Genomic DNA, 18,854 nt, shown 5'->3' on the forward strand with positions numbered 1-18,854 from the left:
ATATGTGTGTGTGTGTGTGTGATCTAGTTATGGTTGTTTAACTATTGCGTCAAATATATTGCGTCCTTGTGCTGATTCTAGAGTGGAAAGTGGAAATTTCACAGAGATGTGAAATCTAAGAAGCTGTCTGCTGTAAGTAAGGAATCACGGCTGAATGGCGCCATCTAGAGGAGAGACGTATGAATCACATCTTAGACTGCAAACTGTGAGGTCTTTGGTTTTATCCTCTTCAGTCAGGTGAAGAAAGAACCATGCAGTACACATCGAGAACCAAATGAAATTAAACTGATTTCAAAAGGTTCGTTGTTTGCTGCTGATTAAAGTTCACAGAACAAACACTGAAAAGTGATTCGTCTGAGATACATTTATGTGTGTGTGTGTGTGCGTGTGTATAGAGCTCCACTAACTGCTGCCATGTAAGACCCCTCCCCTCTCCCTCTTACCCGTCAGCGAGGCTGCGCTCATGGTCTCTGCGGCGGCGGCCAGCAGGCGAGCGAACGTGGCGCTGTCGTTGGTGTAGCAGCTGTCCACCGAGCTGATGAGGCTGGTGCGGTTGCTGTCCATGTTGCTGTCCATGGCTGAGCTCCAGGTGTTCCACAGGGAGCTGTCCCAGTCACTGTAGCAGGAGGACGGCGAGCTGTGAAGGCCAGAATGACGTAGCGCCGCCGGCAACGGCTGGGCTCTGGTGGCGGCGGCCGCGCCGTCCTCCGACTCGGCCGAGCCGACCGGCCCGCAGATGCTCCCCAGGGTGGAGGTGAAGCTGTGGGGCAGGGAGGGACGCTGCTCTGGCAGGACGCTGCCGAAACAGAGACAGACCGTCAGGACGCACATCTGGAACATCTGGAGAGAATGAGGTGTTAAAACATCCCTAACCTGAATCTCTCAGGGTTAGGACTGAGCTCCAGGAACTCAGTGGCTTCCTGCGGCGTCAGGGAGGGACTCTGATCAGCCTGCATTAGTGTGGAGTAGGATGAAGCAGACAGGTGGCTGTAGGGGGCGCCGCTGTGCTTGTTGGGTCCTGCTTGTCCATGGTAACCTGACGGGGGACTGATTGATGGGATGGACCCCAGGTCCTCCGTCAGCTTTGTGGAATGACTGGAACTGAAAAAGAACAAAAAACAAACTCAGTTCTCACAAAGAAATCTGTAAGAGTGAATACTGCATCTAAACACTATTAATTAAGTACCATCAGGTAATTTTAGTTAGTTTTGTGAACTCTCATTTCAGTTAGTTCCTCATAGTTTTAAAAAGCCTTATTTTTTAAAAACTTTTATTTCAGTTAAAGCTGCAGTATTCAACTTATTCAACTCCATATTTTCTTCATCTTTGTTCAAACTGTCACCATGTGATGGCATCCATGTGTGAGACAGGCAATCTGTAAAAAAAGATGGAGTTCCTTCATCTCCTCTCAGTGCTGCTGTTCCCATTCAAAACAGAACAAATCAGAGTCAGGAGGAGGGTCTTGGTGCTGCCAATCAAACACGTGTACGCGCTGCTATAAATGTGCTATTGGTGGAGAAACAACTTATCAGTGGCCATGCTTACAATTTGTCACAGGCTGTCATATACGTGTGTTATTGACCAAATAACGTGTGTGTTTATGCTAAAGCTTTGTAAGCAATGCACATGAAAATAGTTGAATTTTGGAGAATTTTTATGACTATTCATCCATAAAAACAGCGTTTATTCTTATCTGGCCCACGCCGACGTGTCCTACCCCTCGTCTGAGGACAGGGTGTTTCTGTCTGCGGCCATCAGCGGTGGGGGGGGCAGCAGGTCCACTAAGTGCAGAGAGGCAGAGTAATGCAGCAGGCGAGAGCCAGCAGCTGCTTCCCCGCCCTGCGATGCTCCACCTGAACACGGCAAAAGGAAGTCATGACGTCACTGCTCTCCTCTGTCCAGGTGGGAGCTTGTGACAAAAACACAACGTCTGCGTACCGTGGCGTCCTGTTGGCACGTGGCTGAGTCTCTGCTTGCAGGCTCTGGAGGAACCGGCCTGGGTTCTGGAGGACAGGACCGGTACGCTGTTCACTGCATGCAGCTCTGTGGAGAGAGAGAGACGGGTAAGAATGAACCGGAACCAAACGTCACGCTACAAACCCCAAAAACAAAATGCTAGCATCACACTCCCAGCTCTGCACCACCTGGCTTCCCGTGGGGTTTCTTCTCCCGTGACTCCCTCAGCACGCCCATCTTTGGCTGAGGACGTATGGCCTGTTTCCAGGGCAGAGCCTCCTGGCTGCTGAGGGACGACGACTTGGAGTCAGGCTGGGCGAAGATCTGGATGGTCTCCGCCCCCTGCTGGTGAGGCAAGGCGTGAGGCACTTTAGGGCAGCGTCCAGGACTGCTGAAGGTCTTCAGGCTGCTGCCCTTCAGGTCCACGTAGAACGTTCCGTAGACGCCGCAGCTGTCGGTCACGATGGGAACAGCCGAGTCCACGATCCTGCCGTCCTGCTTGGACGAGACTGGGAGACCTGGACGAACAGAAATTATGTTATACTATATTTTTTTAATTATATAATATTATACTCTGTTATAATATTTTATATTATATTGCTTTACAATTTATTTTCTGTTCTCTTTTTTCTCTGTTTTTTTGTATTTTCTCTGCACGAAAAAACTCGAGTTTGGGCATTTAAAACTGTCCTAATGCTGGACTGGTGAGAAACATTATCCATGAAACAACCCAAATGCTAAACAACAAAGACTTTCATCTGCTGTTTAATTTAACCTTCAGTAACATTAGATTCAATATAAAAGTTAAATACTGTTATGACAACATTAGTTGTGATTAAATAAATTTTTTCCCCCCTCGCTCTTCTCATTTTTTTCTGTCATCGTTCCGTCTGAATGCGATGTCACATACAATGACGATATCCATGTGAAATATTGGACCCCTCTAAATATCAGCTACAGGGACAGTTCAAATGAAACAGTTTGAACGAAACACACACACACGCATGCGCTCTCAGCCGTGTGTGTGTGTGTGTGTGTGTGTGTGTGTGTGTGTGTGTGTGTGTGTGTGTGTGTGTCACTTACTGGTGCTCCTGATCCCAGGATGCCTGTGACCTTGGGCCCACAAGTCCTGGTATTTCTGGCTGAAGGGCGGCCTCCAGCCACCGGACATCCAGGGAGAATCTGGAGCGGCCATCCTGCACAACAGAAAGGTCGAGTCAGTCAAAGGAAAAATACATCAATAAGGACTTTAAAACAAGTTTTAGATATGATTTCTATGTAGAGTTACAATAATTGGAAGCATTTTCTCATAACATAACATCAGAAGAAGTAATAAGAACTTCATGCAAATGAAGGAAAATAGAAACTAGAGAGTTAGAGTTAGACTTACTTTGTTGTCATTCCACGAAGACATTGAATACTGAAAAACTAAGTGACTATAAATACATATGTGCAAGTGTAACTGGCAGGAAATCCAAATAAAAATCTAGAATAAATATACAAATAATAATGATTTATTGCTAAAATACATATAACAGGCACCATGAAAGTTTTCTGTTTTAACACGATATAAAAACACGGTCCTCTGACGTCGCTGTTTTACTGACACAACCTTTCTTATTTAAAAGACATTCTGGTTTTAGTGAGATATAGATCTCGTTATAACAAAAACGTTTTCTCATCTGAACCTCATCTGCTCCTGTATTTATTTCCAAGCTCTTGCAGTTAAGTGCTTCTGCCGTGTCGCATGATGTTCGGTTGATGTTTACTGTGGACCCTGCAGCTGAATCGGCATCTTAAATGGTTACTTAAGAGTTTAAAAATTACAACTTTTATTCACAGAAAATTGCAACTCTTAAGGATATGGATCCTTCACGAGAATTTTAATAAGTTGTAGATGTTTTTATTTTATTTTATTTTTTTTATGAGAACCGTTCAGCTGCAAGGGCCATTTCAGGTTTATGCATATTTAGCATCACAGAACCTGAACCATCAATACAAACTGCTAATTCTACAAGGCTTCATATTTTATTTAGTGTAAGTGCAAAATGGAATAAATGTAGAAATTAGATTAATAAAAGTCCATAAAGCAAACTGTGGTTTTAAGGTTTTGCCTGATGTAAATAAAATGTTTTATTTTAAACAAATTCTGTTAAAAGTCCAATTAGAAAGCTAATTTTTGCTCATCTCTTATTACATGTGTAATCTACATGATGCTGTTTAACTTTCACCTGTGCTTGATGATGAGATCTTCACTAGCCAATCTGTGCAGACCTGGGGAGAAAAAAAACAGCAAATAAATAAATACACAATTTCTTGTCTTTTAGAAAGCCTGACCTCCAGCAGGGATCACATAGTCAATATTTTTAGAAAAGTCACCTTTAGCCTTGCTGTGGTGAGGTGACAGTTGACCGGCGCTGCTGTGGTGTCTGAACAGGAAAACAGCTGCAATCATCAGAAGACACCACAAGAGGGCGCCAACGCTGCCAATCAGCACTGGGTCCTGGAGGAGGGCCAGCACAGAAAACGCATTCTGTTTGTGGGTGTCTGGGTCTGTGGCGCCCCCTAGCTGTGGCTCTGAGTAAAAACAGACATTCTGGGTGGTGAGATATTGAGGGAACATGACGGAGAAATGAGTCGAAAAAGGCTGCTGGTCTCACTGGTGACAAATCCATGAGGATCGCTGAGCGTCCCCACTCCAGCACCGTTCACCGCTGCCATGGTTACCCAGTACTGCTTCCCTGGTTCCAGTGTGGAGATATCCAGGCTGTGTTGGCCGCTGTCCACTGTCCAGTTCTGGTACTGCTGCTCGTCAGACTCCACGCACCACACCTAAAGGAGCAGTTCGCACATTTATGAGAGGAAGCTCGTGGTCTCAAAAACACTACTGAAATGATTTAGAATGATTCTCATGTGAAACTGCAGAGCAGAATGTTTTCTAATAAACCCGTTTGGATCGGGATCAGCGGTGAACTCCGGAAAAAGCTTACTCCTGGAAAGGAAGGGGAAAAAAAAGAGACAGGGATAGAAGGACATAAGGAAACAAAGAACAAAGTAACTATAGAGAGAATGACAGGAAGGAAGAAACAAAGAAACTAATGACGGAAAGAAGAAAGGAAGATTAAGAGGAAGTAGGTAGGGCAGTGAGGAAGAAAGAAATGACATGTAATGGTAAAAAACAGCTGATAACCCGATTGTAGGTGGGTTATCAGACAGGGAGCTGGTTACCTGGTAGCCCTGGACGACGCCGTTGAGGCTGTCGGGAGGAGGAGGCTCCCAGCTCAGATGGACGGTGTTGTTCTGCTCGTGGTTCACCGTTATGGACACGGCCAGAGGGGGAGCGCTGGGCGCTGCATGAAAAGCGGAAATATATTCCCCCCTGAGTTAGTTTGACTTTAAGCGGAAAAAGAGATGCAGGTGAGGCCTTCTGAAGCTAGCCTTCCCTCACCTCTCTCAGGGACTCGGAGATGCCGGGTGTTGCTCTCCCTTCCGTACAGGCTGCTCCCGTAGGGACGAACCTTGAACTCGTACTTGTAGCCCCTCTTCAGGGGGCCGACCTGAGCCTGGAAGCCCGGCAGCGAGACCCTCAGCGCTGCCCAGTCTGAGCTGACAGGCAGCAGGGGGCGATAGAGAACCTCAAAGCCGTCGAGGTAGTGAGGCTGAGCTGGAAGGGACTGAAGCTGGTCACGGAAACACCAAACACAGATCAAACACTCAAACACTCCACCCACAAAGCTGTAAAACAGGACTCTCATACCTTCCATTGCACGAGGGACACGTTGGACTCCGAGGCGATGATGGTGACGTTCTCCAGGGTCACTCGTAAGGCTGACAGCTCTCTGTGGAAGTCTTTCTGCTCAGTGCTGGGAGCCTCTGCACCAGCAGATGTTTCACATTAACTTTTATTAGAAAGCATCAAGTCGTCCACAGTGGAAACACGACAGTTAACTTTAAAGGACGAAGCAGACGTCGCAACTTAGCCCATCGTTTGGGCCGTAGGAGATCATTTCTACCAGGCCATGTCGCGGCGTGGCTTACAAGCAGACTAAATCAGATGGATCTCACTGAAACTTTTGTTCCAAGGGAACTATTTTTCATGAGCTAGATGGAAATAAATAACTAATCGTGTCAAAATATTAGCCTGACTATAGCAAAAGAAAATGCACTGATGCGTAGTCAAACAGCAGCCGCCTGCCTCTCACCTAATGACTGCTGGGGATAGGCACCAGCCCAGACGGATAGACAGATGGAAGGATGGATCCAACCACAGTATTCTAGTAACTAATATAATTGTTCTGTGTCACATAGCGCTGCATTTGGTGCAATAGGCTTATTTTGACTGAAGTGTGAACGCTGTGCCAGTGCATTTGCAGCCTGTCAAATAAACAAGTAAATGGATTAGTACACGACTACATGCCAGGTTGTTAAATGTGTTTTATCACAGTGAAATTAAAACAAGAAACAATTGAAAATAAAAAGCCTCATAAATACTGTAAATCCATAGATTTTATGTGTACTGTGTCTTCCTTCCTCACGATCATATTAGTTTTTGTACTGCAGTTTGTTAAGATAATGGGGATGAGTGTGTGTGTGTGTGTGTGTGTGTATGTGTGTGTGTGCGTGCGTGCGTGTGTGTGTGTTAATGGGGGTTACATCTGTGGCATATCACATTGTTTCACCAATAGGTTTTATTTTATTTTATTTTTTTTAATTACAGGATTGTAATTTGAATTGTGTTGCCCTGCGACAGACTGGCGACCTGTCCAGGATGTATCCCACCTCTCGCCCGGAACGTTAGCTGTAGATCGGCACCAGCACCCCTCCCGACCCCACTAAGGGACAAGGGTGTAAGAAAATGGATGGATGGATCATTTGACTTGTTTCCAAAAAGTTAAATAACATGAGATGTGAGGTTTGCCATGTTTCAACGCTCCATTAAATGTGTGTGCGTGGATGGGTCAGAGGGAATCTGCGCGCAAATGTATGTAAAATATTTAAACAAAAAAAATAAATTCCTGGCTGCGCTAACACAATCCCCTTCGTGTGTGCGTGTGTGTGCGTGTAGGTGTGCATGTGTGTGTGTGTATTAGTTTTAATGTGGCTTGACAGAACATCAGCCGTTAGCTTGAAGAAACAGACGTAGAGCTGGAATGGCGTGTCAGCTTGAAAGGATCACATTCTGAAATGTGCAGTATGCAGATTGGTCTAGAGGAGGCGCTGTTCTGCGCAAATGAACTATGAACTTATGAACGGATCATTTTGCTATACTGATCCTAGATATTCACTCAAAATGAACAGTTTTTCCAGTCACTATTACATGATAATCTGGTTTATTTTGTTGCATTGTATGTCCTGCAAGCTAATAGCATGAGGGTGATTCATGTTTATCTGCATTGCAGAACACAAGTTAGCTTTCAAAGCACCAGCTCTCTGTTAGCATGCACCATGTCTGCTGTGAATTTTTTACTATGAAGTAATAACAACCGCTTCTGGGAAGTTTGTCAGTTTTTGCAGATATTTTCCAACATAAAGCAGCTGCAAAATAAATGTAAAAAGAGAACGAAAACTCGCCTTCAACTTGAAGTTGTGCAACCGCAGCGACGACTCCGACATGATTTGCAGCAGTGCAGGTGTAGCTCCCAGCATCCTGCACCGTCACATAATGGAGCTGCAGAGTCTGGTCCGGGTTTATGAGATACCTGGAAACAAACAGCGAGCAGCGGGAAGAATCGATGGTCTCGTGTCACCACCAAAGCTTGGTCAAAACCTAAACAGGTACATCAAGTTGAAATGTTTCTCAGCAACAATTCACAGTTCACCTGTCTGAGAATGTCTCTGTTTCAAACGTAAAAAGCCTGAGCTGATAGTTTCCATTTTTGTGGAAAGTGCAAAAAATCATGAAGTGAAGAACTCTGAACCAGTTGTTACTTGTACTTTTCACCTTCGGACCATCAAGTCTGAGGAGACCTGTGTCCCTAACTATCAGCAGACTATTCAGTGGACCCCCGCCTATTCACAGCTTAGTATTCATAGAAAATCTCCCTTTGATCTACGAAAAAAATCGAAAATATTTGGAGGAAAATGCACCTTGGGAAGCTAAAATACCAAGGCGGACAAGCATTTTTAGAGGGGTCTCAATTATTTGCGGATGTTGGCTATTCACGGACCGTGGTGGTCCTTAATCCCTGTGAATACCACAGTGTACAAGTATTTAAAGTCAGTTTATCAGGAGTAGAACGACAACAGGAACTGCAAATATATATTTTAACAGTTTTCTATCCCTCCTAAGATATTTTTTATTATAAATATACTTTTTTGGTTTATTTCTTAGTAGCATACCTAATTGATTTAAGACCGCAAGGAGTTCCTGGGTTTAGGAACTGCTGCTCTCTAAACTGAAACAGTTTGGAATATTATAAGGAACCGCACATTTTATATTCCCCAAATGACAAATTGAAAGCACTGACTGTCACAAATATAGTAATTCATCTATTATTCAGGTAAATTATTCAAATTTATCCAACTTATAAGAAAGGTAAATAAACTGGACCGTAACAGTATGGAGCATAGATGCTCTCTTCTTTCATTCCTTCATTTCCTACAAACTGGGTTAAAGGTCACATCAGGATCTGGGTGTATCCCAGCAGTCAACAGGCGAGACGAAGGGCAGACACTGGACAGAGTCCAACACCGGACCAGCACACAGTCCGTATCACTGATGAATGAAGGTAGATGGAGGGCGGGCTACCTGCCGTTGGGAAGTGGCCCCTGCTCTCTGCTCCAGGCCACAGTAGGAGGAGGGTCCCCTCTAGCCTGGCAGTGGAAGTGGGCAGACTCTCCCGTTCTTACCGACACGTTCTCTGGCTTCAGCACCAACACAGGCTTACCTGCGGTAGATGAAAGAAGAAACTCAGTGGATTGCTTTAAGTGCTACAGCAAAACCCCAATCAGTGTAAATATGTCACACGTTTGTTTGGAGAGAGAGGTATTTTTTCCCCCAGTGGTGGGTTAAAGAGAAACCCAAATGAAGTAAAAAAAAAAAAAAAGGTAGTGCTTAACAACATACTTCATCCAAAGTGCCGAAATCATCTCTCATCGACAGATGAAAATTGTGTCATTTGATTCGCAGAGAGGCAGCCGCCTGCCAAACTCGACACGAGCCTTCAAACAGAGCTCTATGCAAAGTGTCGTGTGATTGGTCAGAAGTTTGTTGCAGCGTTTTAATGCGGAAATGCACTCAAACAGCAGTGTTGACATTTCTCTTCAACTCTCCGGTTTCCTATCCCTCTTAAGATGTTTTCGTATCTGTGCGCATTGTGCAGTTTATGTACATTTGTATAATTTATCGCTAAATAACTCCTGTAAAACTAAGACTGGGAAATGGTGAATAACCCCTGGATGGAAATTGTAGTGTCATTGTTCACTGAGGCTGTCTGAGGCTATAAAAGTGTGGCGCTAGCTCCGTGACGAATACCGAAGCGGGGGGTGTCCCCCGGTGGTCAGCCCTGTTGTATGAAAGGTGTGCATGAGTACGAGAGCTGTTCCGCTTCAGATGAAGCCTGTCGGGGGGCCTTTGGTCTGCTTGTTCTCATCTGGTCTCACCCAGCACAGAGAGCCGAGCCGCCCTGCTCTGCCTCTCTCCCATGATGTTCCGGGCCACACACACGTAGGAGCCAGAGTGGTTCTTCTCTGCAGGCGCGATGATCAGCTTCCCACTCAGCTTCTGCAGAGCAAAGCAAAGCAGCACAGATCAACTAGCTGCAACATCTGTGGAACGTTTTATTTCAACCATCGAGCATTGAGTACATGGCTGCTTTTACAGATTATAATCTATTTGCTTTTTCTGTGCGAGGATTAGTCAAAATCATCGATTGCGACTCTGCATTGGAGTCATGAACCTCTGGATGAAGACATATTCACGTGTTTCCATAATCAAAGCAGCTGCTTACGGTGTAGTGGTGGTCCGTGTTGCTGATGGGGACGCCGTCCTTCTTCCAGATGACGTTGGGTTCTGGATGTCCCATCGGCGGACCGCAGTTTAAAACAGCCACCTCGCCCTCTGCCACCTCGGCGTCGCCGGGCTGGACACTGAACTCCTCCTTCAGAGCTGCAGGAACACAGAGACACGTTCACACTGAGCCGGATCAGAACGACGGGCTTCGCTCTGATCCTGAAACTCTGTCAGGGAACTAACAGTTCAATGGACGTCACATGGTTTGTGGAGAAATAAAATTTGCGGTAGATTTATAGAGGAAAAATCAGTGATTAATGAGATGAAGTTTCTGTAATACTGTCTGTCACAAATGACTGAAAGTTGATTATTGTTATAAAAGTCCAGTAAAAAACAAAAAAATCTCATGATTTACTTAAATCTAAAGATGTACCTTTTTTTTCTGTACTCTAGTGCATTCCAGTCAACACACCATTTTATTGTGGCTTATGTGATAAATTTAATCTTCTAAAAATTGTCCTTTTCAGAATGTCAGACTTTAAGGTCCATTTTAGACACATACGGGCAAATATTTCATGTAATTTGGGTTGATTTTCACATTATTTTAGTATCGATGTACCATACTGAGGCAGTGAAATTCTGAGCTCAGTATGATTCTCTTGGTATTTCAACATAAGGAGTCAAACTCATTTTTGTCAACAATCTATATTCTTATTATCTAAAGATAAGATTTAGAGCTGTTTTTGGTGTTTTTTGGCGGTATACCACTGCAGCTAAGACCCCTGTGCGTCCCCCTCGACCATCTCACCTGCAATATACAGCGAGGCATTGCGGCTGGTTGCCCTGCCGGCGCTGTTGGTGGCGACGCAGGCGTAGACGCCCTCGTGGGTCTGGCCACGCCTGCCCACTCCCACATTTAGAAAGAACAGGCTCCCCTCTGGCAGAGCCATGGGGACCGCCCGGCCGTCCCCCTTGTCCGTCACCAGGGGCTGACCGTTGCGCTGCCACTCGATGGTCGGCTTGGGGCTGCCGTCCACGCGGCAGGACAGAGTGGCAGGGCTGCCCACCTTCACCACCACATCCGAGGGGTGGTGGACTATGCGTGGTTCTGTCTCCTCCGTCCGGACTCTGCTACCTGCAGGGGATACAGAGGTGATGCGGGGATACAGAGGTGATGCAGCGCGTCAGCTAAAGATGGGACCAGATGATTGTGAAAGTATTATTCATTTCAGCAAGTAAAAATATCCTTTATTTATATGTGAAGCCTGGATGAGAAGCAACTTGAGCACAAAGTGGTCCGTTAACCCGAAATTACTTTGTTGCTTTAGTCAACATTCATTCACTTGGAAAAATATTTTCTTTGAGTTGTTGATATTTAATACAGACATGAAAGGTTATATAAGCAGGTTTTATATATATTTACATAAAAAAGTTTTATATTTACCAGATCTGCATCATATACTAACCGCAGTTTGTCACGCCCAAAAACAAACAAACAAAAAAAAAACATTAAAAATCCAACAAAATCTACAAGCCCATAGGTGTCAGCATCATGCTGTGAGTTTACTGCTGCCTGTGGTACAGATGTAAATACAAGCATACTCTAAAACTAGTTTGGGGAGAAATAAAATAATATATGAAGCTCACCAAAAGCCCCAACACTGACTCTTTAAAAAAAACAATGTGCGTACTTATTAAATCAGAGGTGTCCAAAGTCCATTTGTGGCTGATGGAGTGGCTTCGTGCGCCGCCCACCCGACTGAAATTCAAGAAAGTTACTAATTTGTCACACCGGCTACAGGTGGGTGGGGGAGAGGGGGGTTAATTTGAATTATATTTAAATTATTACCAACTAATTAAATCTAGGTGGATCACAAAGTATCTGTCTTTTGAATTTGCAAACTGGACGCCGTTTCAATTTAGGCACACAGGCATGTTACTTTCTTACAATAACTGCTTTATTTGCATAATTACAATAATGCATGTTTAGTTTATTGTTAAGCAGGTAAAAAGCAAACCAAAGGAAAGGGTGGATAATAAAAAAAAAAAATAATAATAATTTGTGACGCGCGAGGACTTTCTGCTCGATGATTTTGGACCACCTGACAAAAAGTTTGGACAGCATTGACTTAAAAGCTGAATCCATCCCACGGAAGCCTACTGAGTGAAATGACCTCATCTACTAACACTATATACTAACCAGGGTTAGTTAGTGACGCCCAAATATTCATCAATACTGCACATCTCTGAGTTCATGGTTCGCAATAAGAAAATATCTCCAGTTAACACATTCAAACCCCTGCTACTCCCAAACAATGGCTATTTGTAGCCAGCGCCAGTGGAATGCCATTGTCGGGACTTCCCATGAAGTCGGATGACCACACTGGAGGAAACGGGAAGATTGTGATAGGCTTCCTGACATGAGAGGAAACCGGGAACCAGCAGGTCTCAGGAACATCAAGTCAAACAAAACGCACCGCAGAACTCTGAAGAAAACAAAGAATATTTTGGATCCGTTTTCACGAGACTCGTACAGTTTGTTTCATCTCATTGCATCCGATACAGTAGAAGCATTTCCACTTCCTCTAGGATTTACAACATGAGCGAGAAATGCGCGTAAATTCCAGAACACCAGCATATTTGATAAGTAGAACTCTGAAGATATTGCGAATGCTAGTCTTTAAACAGGAAGCGACTGTGTCAACCAAATGAACAGCTCTCATTATTTTAGCGTAGCCCAAAAATAAATTAAAATATGAATCTTATTTTAATAAATAAATTCGCAACACTACAATATCCATCTACTGCAAATAGGGGAACTATTACTGACTTTAAACTTAATAAATAAAAATAAAAACATGCCATTCTTTCAACAGATGGTTCCCTAAACCTAGTGCTGATTAGGGCCCCATATAATTTTGGAACAACTCTGGAAAACCTGAGGGAATCTGAGTGAAGTAAATTGAGGCTCTTTTAAAGTTTTCAGGCAGCATGTCAATGAAGTATGATGCTATGAGTTATCGTTTCATCAAAATACAACTGAATAATTCATCAAACTGGTGGAATCACACAGACACGCGAAGCTGAACAAAATATGTACATATGACTTTAGAGAAAAATGATTGTTGTGAACTTACCGGAGAGTAGGGACCCAAACAGCGCAGCCAATAGACATGTTCTAACCGTCTGGCTCATCTTTAGGGGAGTTAACATTAATAATATAAACTAAGATTCTTTAGCTGAACGCTGAGGTCTGACTGGAATTTAACTTGTCGGTCTGTCAATTCAATTGTCTTCTTTTAAATTTACGTACGAACTCTCCCTCTAACTTGCCGCTCCTTGAGAGAAATGAGCGTCAAACTAAACAGTCTGTTAAACACGCTGACAACACGCAGCTAACAACTTCCTTCTCGCCTCTGTTTCAAAATAAAAGAAACCAGTCAGCGTAGTTTACAGCAAAAAAAAAATAAAATAAATTACTTTAAACTTGTAACCTTTATGTGGTTATATTACACTGAACTGTCGACAAGTTGAGACAATTAATCCCGTTTATCTTTTTATTGTCCCAACGAGTCCTGTACACTTATTTTGAAAACAGCGAAATAAATGCGCAAGTTCCAGTGGGATGAATGTCAGCTTTACAACCTTTCTGCTTTGATCGTGTACCTCTCAAGATTGAAATTAAAGTGTAAAAATATTCAAACTAGCCAAGACAAATTCCCGAAGATGTTACAGAGATCATTCTGAAGGGACATTCATTAAGTTAAACAAGCTCTTTAGTATTTATCTAACAGTAACAGTTTGTTTTTTTTGTCTGATATTATATTTGCTGGATCACAGCAGCAACAATAAACTAATCAAAGTCCACAAAGGTTTTTTTTTTGTTTTTGGTCTGATTCTTAACTGTAAAATCAAAACAGATTCAGTCTCACTATTACTTTAATATGTAATTTCATCACAGCCACATAATGAAAACTTGAGCATCAGATGTGTTGATTCTGGCGCCGTGAAATCTCTGCTGTTGTTTGGCTTGTTTTTGCAGGAGCAGCTCTGTCACCATCACTGCATGAGGCAGGGCGTTCTTGGCCTGTTTGTTTCCCAACAATAGAAGGAAGCGGCGCATCTCTCAGCCTGCTGCATGTCAGCCATTATGTCAGCACTTTATGTCGGAGTTCATCTGGTTTGTTTGCATTTCACGTTTTCCTGCCCACAGCCTGTTACTTTACATCCACACACCACAATGTGTTTTAAGGCTTTTAAGTTTTATGCCAGCTGTTCTGAAACTGTAATGTGCAAATGTGTGTTGTTATGATTTTGTTTTTTGATTTAGGTTATCCTAACCCATACTGTAGTAATGCTGCTATAGATTTATGCTGCTGGAGGACAAACTGAACAGTTTTCCTCACTTTCTTCTTCTACTATTTTCCAATTTACATAATTTGTTGTTATTTCAACCGTTAACGTCATGTTTTCTCTCAGTTGTTTTTTCTCCTGGTCTATTTTTCTCCTTCCTCGAGGAGAGCATCGACAAAGATGCACCGACAATTAAACCTTCTCCCCCTCCTGTTATGAACATTTTAATTTTCATTGACATAGAAACGAATCCTGCATCAGTTCTTCAATTTCTTTTTTGTGTCTCTGGTCTGCCTTCTCAACCCCTTGGTCGGTCGTGGCAGATGGCCGCTCGTACCAAGTCGGGTTCTGGTTCTGCTGGAGGTTTCTTCCTGTAAATGGGAAGTTTTTCCTCACCATGCCTTGATGCAAACTGCTTAGATGTAAACTTTTAAAGCTAATTTTAATATTGAACTGAGCTTAATGCATTGTTTGACAATTAGGAACAATTGGAATGCATCTGTGATTGGACTGAAATGACTTTTTTTGTAAAGTGACATGAGACCACATTGGTTGTGAAATGGAGCTATATAACTAAGCTGAATTGAACTGAGAAGATGGAAAATAATACAATGGAGGATGAGCACACAAAAACTTGAAAGGTGTGATGTGCATGTCATAAACCTCAATGTTAGAACTTTGTAGGAATTTGTTTGTTGACACTGCAGGTATTCTGAGATATGTCTCTATGTAACATGTCAGCTTTGATCTGAGTCAATCCAAAAATGGAAATTCTCGTTGCTTTCTTTCAATAATAGTAGCTCATTGACCAATTATTTATCGTTTCTTTGTTGCTTTTATAAATGTAAAAGCAACAGTTCTTGACTTTTCACTTCACAATTATATCCAACTTTGCGTTGGTTTGCCACCTACATTCCAATAAAACTCAAATAACAAACACAAAATAATGCAAATGCTAACATCGCAAAAAAAAAAAGTTTGACGAGTCTAGATACAAACGTAACGTTCCTCCTGGTAAATAAAATCTTCCAGGATGACCCAGGAATAAGTGAACTACCACTAGTTCATTCCCTCGAATGGCTCGCACAAACAAAGCATTGTGTGGTGAACTGTTCATTGTGAGGCTTAGAAAGGACCGAGGCTAAGTGATGGATGTTTATATTGATCCAACGACGTGGGCTTGATGGCCTCGGCATCAGCCAGCTTTCAGTCGACAACAAAAGCTTTAGAAAGGATGAGGGATGAATCCCGCCTTCCAAAACACAACCCATGGGAATGTTGTGAGGCCGAGATTTGCTGAAGGAAGGGCTCCTTTCTAAGCTGTTGACCAAGAGGTCAGGGGAAGTATAGCAAATGAGCGAAAGACGTGGAATTGGGGTACGAAAGAGAAAGAATGTGTCAGCTGTAGTGGAGAGTGTGATAAACAGTGACTTCACAGTGAATTCTTCACGTAAGTCCATTGAGATCTGTAAAGAATTCGACAAGATGAATGCCGCTTTAAGCAAGTCAACGTAAACATGTGCGGTGCTTTAACTTCTGTGAATTGAAGAAGAAGAAACCTGAGTGTGAAAACAAAAAAGAGGCTCTTCAAAGACATTGAATATCTTTTAATTTAGTTCCAGCGGATATTTCAACAACATTCACTGTAAAATACGTACTGCAATGTGTTGTTTTAAGGCCACGCTCGATTGCTGCCCGACCTGGAATGAAGAAATGACTTTAATAGCATCTGTCTGACATCGTGGCAAAAGATCTAAAAAAGAAACGACATTTATTGTGACCTGATCCAAAGAAATGTAAGCAAGTGGTTGGCATTTATCAGCCTGGAAAGGGTAACAAAGACACTTCCTTTGGACTCCAGCTAATCGCAGTGAGACCCATCCACAAATGGAGGAATCGTGGAACTGGGTGAACCTTCCCTGTAGTGGCTGGCCCACCAAAGACTCATCCAGGAGGCAACAAAAGAGCCCAAAGCAACTTCTAAAGCACTGTAGGCCTCACTTGTCTCAATCCTGGGCTGCTTTGCCCCTTTAGGATCTCAATGACATCCATGAGTTTGGCCTCTTACTGAAATCCTGAAGGAAAATGTCCGACCATAACTTTGTGACCTTAAGCCAGAGTATACTTTGGATTTGAGTCCAATTGAGATGCTGTGACATGACCTTAAACAGGCTATTTATGATGGAAAACCCTCCAATAGGGCTAAATGAAGACAATTCTGCATAAAAGAACAAGACTAAATCCTCCGCGGCGACGGGAGGATTCTTTGCCCAAATTTCATTGACAGTTACCACAAACTCTTGGTGGCAGATGTTTCTGGAACAGGACGGCCCAACCGGTTTTCAGGTTCAGGCAGTAGTTACGTTTTCTCACGTGGTCAGGTCAGGTTGCCTTGGTATAATTTGTTTATCTTAAGTTAAATCTTGTTTTAATCTTGTGTTTTCCCAGGTTATTGTTATCTGTAATGATGACATTTGAAAAATTTCAATGTGAAAAAAGACAAAAGAAAAGCGGACGAAGACTGTTAAAGACTAATGCATTTTACAATTCTGTTCATATTACAATTTCTGAAGATAATTTTTCATAAAAATTGAGATTACAGAGAAAATCGAACTGCAACTGATGAAGTAACTCTTTTTTTTTTTTTTGGTAAACATAAAGATATGAGGAATATTCCCCCAATGAATTCTGTCAGTTTTATCTAGTGACAGGTTTGTTCTGAAAGAAAGTGTTTTGATCCCTTTACTTCTTGATTAATAGAAACATTCAAAATATCACGTATCTGAGCAAAAATCAAGCCAAAGTTAAAACAATGTTAATCTCCTACTGACCAATTCACCAGGCGTGTTTCCTGAGCCGTACCTTTTCTTCGGTGTGGCCTGTTTCTGTGAGGTGTGTCCTGTTGTCCCATGCTGTGACGAATATGCTCTTTGAGCGGGTTCTTTAAGCTCCCGTCCAGCAGTTCTGGTTCCATTAGACATACGCCGTGGAACTTACACTGCTGTGAAAACCCGGCACAGGTGTGGAAGCAGAACACGCAAAGAAGCCACCCACGGACGAGCATCTTCACCGCATTAGTCAGACTCACACTGATCGCTTTAACCCTCAACCTGTCCCTGAAAGCTAAATGTCCAGACACCGGATTCTGCTCTTCATTTCCCTCAGCTCCTCTTCCTCCTCATGTTAGTCTAGATGTTCCATTCATCCCAGTCTCCCTCCTCTGTGGGTTTCTTTTTTTTTCCTCCAAGGAAGAGCAAAGTTAAAGGGAGGAGGGCCAAATAGTGATCAAACACAAGTTTCAGACCTCATGCTGAGAGGGAGAGAGAGGCGAGGGGGAGCACCATTCATCTGGTCAGATGAGACTTCTATCTAGTTGGATTGATTTAAGGGAAAGAGAGAGGAGGATATATCTCCAAAAATCAGATCAGCAGGAGAAATGCTTTTAAGCAAAATAGATGTCTAGATTAGCTCATTTTAAAAATGAAAAAAAAAAAAAATTTCCACAAAAGCCCAACGAAAATGCAGAATAACTCGTTTGCAGTTATTCCAGGCATTTAATCTGATCAAAGGCAAGACAAAATGGACGCACATTTTTGAACATAAGCATCTTCGAGAAATGAGTCTCAAAGATGACAAAACGGGTACAAGTTTCTTTGCTTTCTTTTGGCAGCTAACCCCCCCACCCGCTTCACCCCCTACCCTACCAACCCAGCCTCCCACCAGCCAACTAGTCAGGCAAATTTGTAGCTGCCTGTTTGCGCAGTATGAGTCTCATACATCATCTTGGCTCGCTTGCAACAATCAAACAAAAGTACCAAGTCGGCCACGTCTGGATGGTCTTTCCTCAATTCAAATGCCATCAGTTTGTGTGGTTTGCGTGGCCCTGGGAGGAAGCAGATCCCACTTCTGACTGGCTGTACGTCACATCCACCTGCAAATAACATTAGATGGATGTAAAAACGAAGGTGGTGCAGAAAAGTCGAGGCTGCAGTGAATTTTCTCTGCACATAATTCAACTCGCAAACATCTGTCTCCTGTCAGATTGTGAATCGAAGGAAGTTGCTCTGTGCCGAACTTACTGAAACATTTTCCTCAATGAATGAATTTAACAATGACTTAAACATAAAAAGCTGTCCTTACAGAATTGAAATTGAAACATAAGGAATTTTTTTTTAATAACATGTTGCTGAAAACCATTTCCAAGCAGACTAGACAGCTGCACCGAAAGTAACACCAATGCATCAATAATAAACCAAAACCTGAGCCGCAGCGATCTCGGTCTGAGAGTGATGTAGGACTGCATCGGTAGGCTTGGATTATTTTCTGCCATTGAATTATGTTTTTTTGTTGTTTTTTTTGTGACTGAAACGATAAAAGACCTGAATTTCACAACCCAGCTGCAACTTTCAGACGACGTTCAGCGATTACTTCACCAGTTAAAGTATGCCATGTCTTCACTGGTTATTTTTGCTCAAGTTTGTAATCTTAGCCTTTATTTTCTTCATGTGACGTTTAATTTGTTTTTATTTGTTCTTTTCACGTGTTTCTTGCTATAATGTGGATCTTTGTTCCTTCATTTTCACATGAAGCACTT

General features: G+C 42.9%; 1 protein-coding gene across 2 annotated transcripts in view; it reads right to left on the reverse strand.

Moving 5' to 3' along the window:
• The window catches only part of robo4 (roundabout, axon guidance receptor, homolog 4 (Drosophila)), a 19,999-nt gene extending 2,518 nt beyond the window's left edge, over positions 1-17,481 (reverse strand). Inside the window, exons 1-18 of one of the 2 annotated variants that reach the window (XM_008428413.2) lie at positions 17,123-17,481; positions 10,716-11,042; positions 9,906-10,063; positions 9,559-9,679; positions 8,705-8,843; positions 7,528-7,655; positions 5,714-5,829; positions 5,405-5,636; positions 5,185-5,306; positions 4,617-4,788; positions 4,336-4,533; positions 4,188-4,230; positions 3,040-3,152; positions 2,145-2,474; positions 1,939-2,043; positions 1,718-1,853; positions 874-1,101; positions 444-796 (exon numbers count right to left, since the gene is read on the reverse strand). In XM_008428413.2, the coding sequence (XP_008426635.1) occupies positions 444-796; positions 874-1,101; positions 1,718-1,853; positions 1,939-2,043; positions 2,145-2,474; positions 3,040-3,152; positions 4,188-4,230; positions 4,336-4,533; positions 4,617-4,788; positions 5,185-5,306; positions 5,405-5,636; positions 5,714-5,829; positions 7,528-7,655; positions 8,705-8,843; positions 9,559-9,679; positions 9,906-10,063; positions 10,716-11,042; positions 17,123-17,324 (3,223 nt within the window). In that variant the 5' untranslated portion in view covers positions 17,325-17,481. Of the gene's footprint in view, positions 1-443; positions 797-873; positions 1,102-1,717; positions 1,854-1,938; positions 2,044-2,144; positions 2,475-3,039; positions 3,153-4,187; positions 4,231-4,335; positions 4,534-4,616; positions 4,789-5,184; positions 5,307-5,404; positions 5,637-5,713; positions 5,830-7,527; positions 7,656-8,704; positions 8,844-9,558; positions 9,680-9,905; positions 10,064-10,715; positions 11,043-13,044; positions 13,257-17,122 lie in introns of those variants that run through there. The other variant, XM_017308436.1, reaches the window with a different exon arrangement.
• Positions 17,482-18,854: the final 1,373 nt, after the last annotated feature.

The sequence above is a fragment of the Poecilia reticulata genome, linkage group LG14, assembly GCF_000633615.1.
Source record: "Poecilia reticulata strain Guanapo linkage group LG14, Guppy_female_1.0+MT, whole genome shotgun sequence".
Taxonomy (NCBI): Eukaryota; Metazoa; Chordata; class Actinopteri; order Cyprinodontiformes; family Poeciliidae; genus Poecilia; species Poecilia reticulata.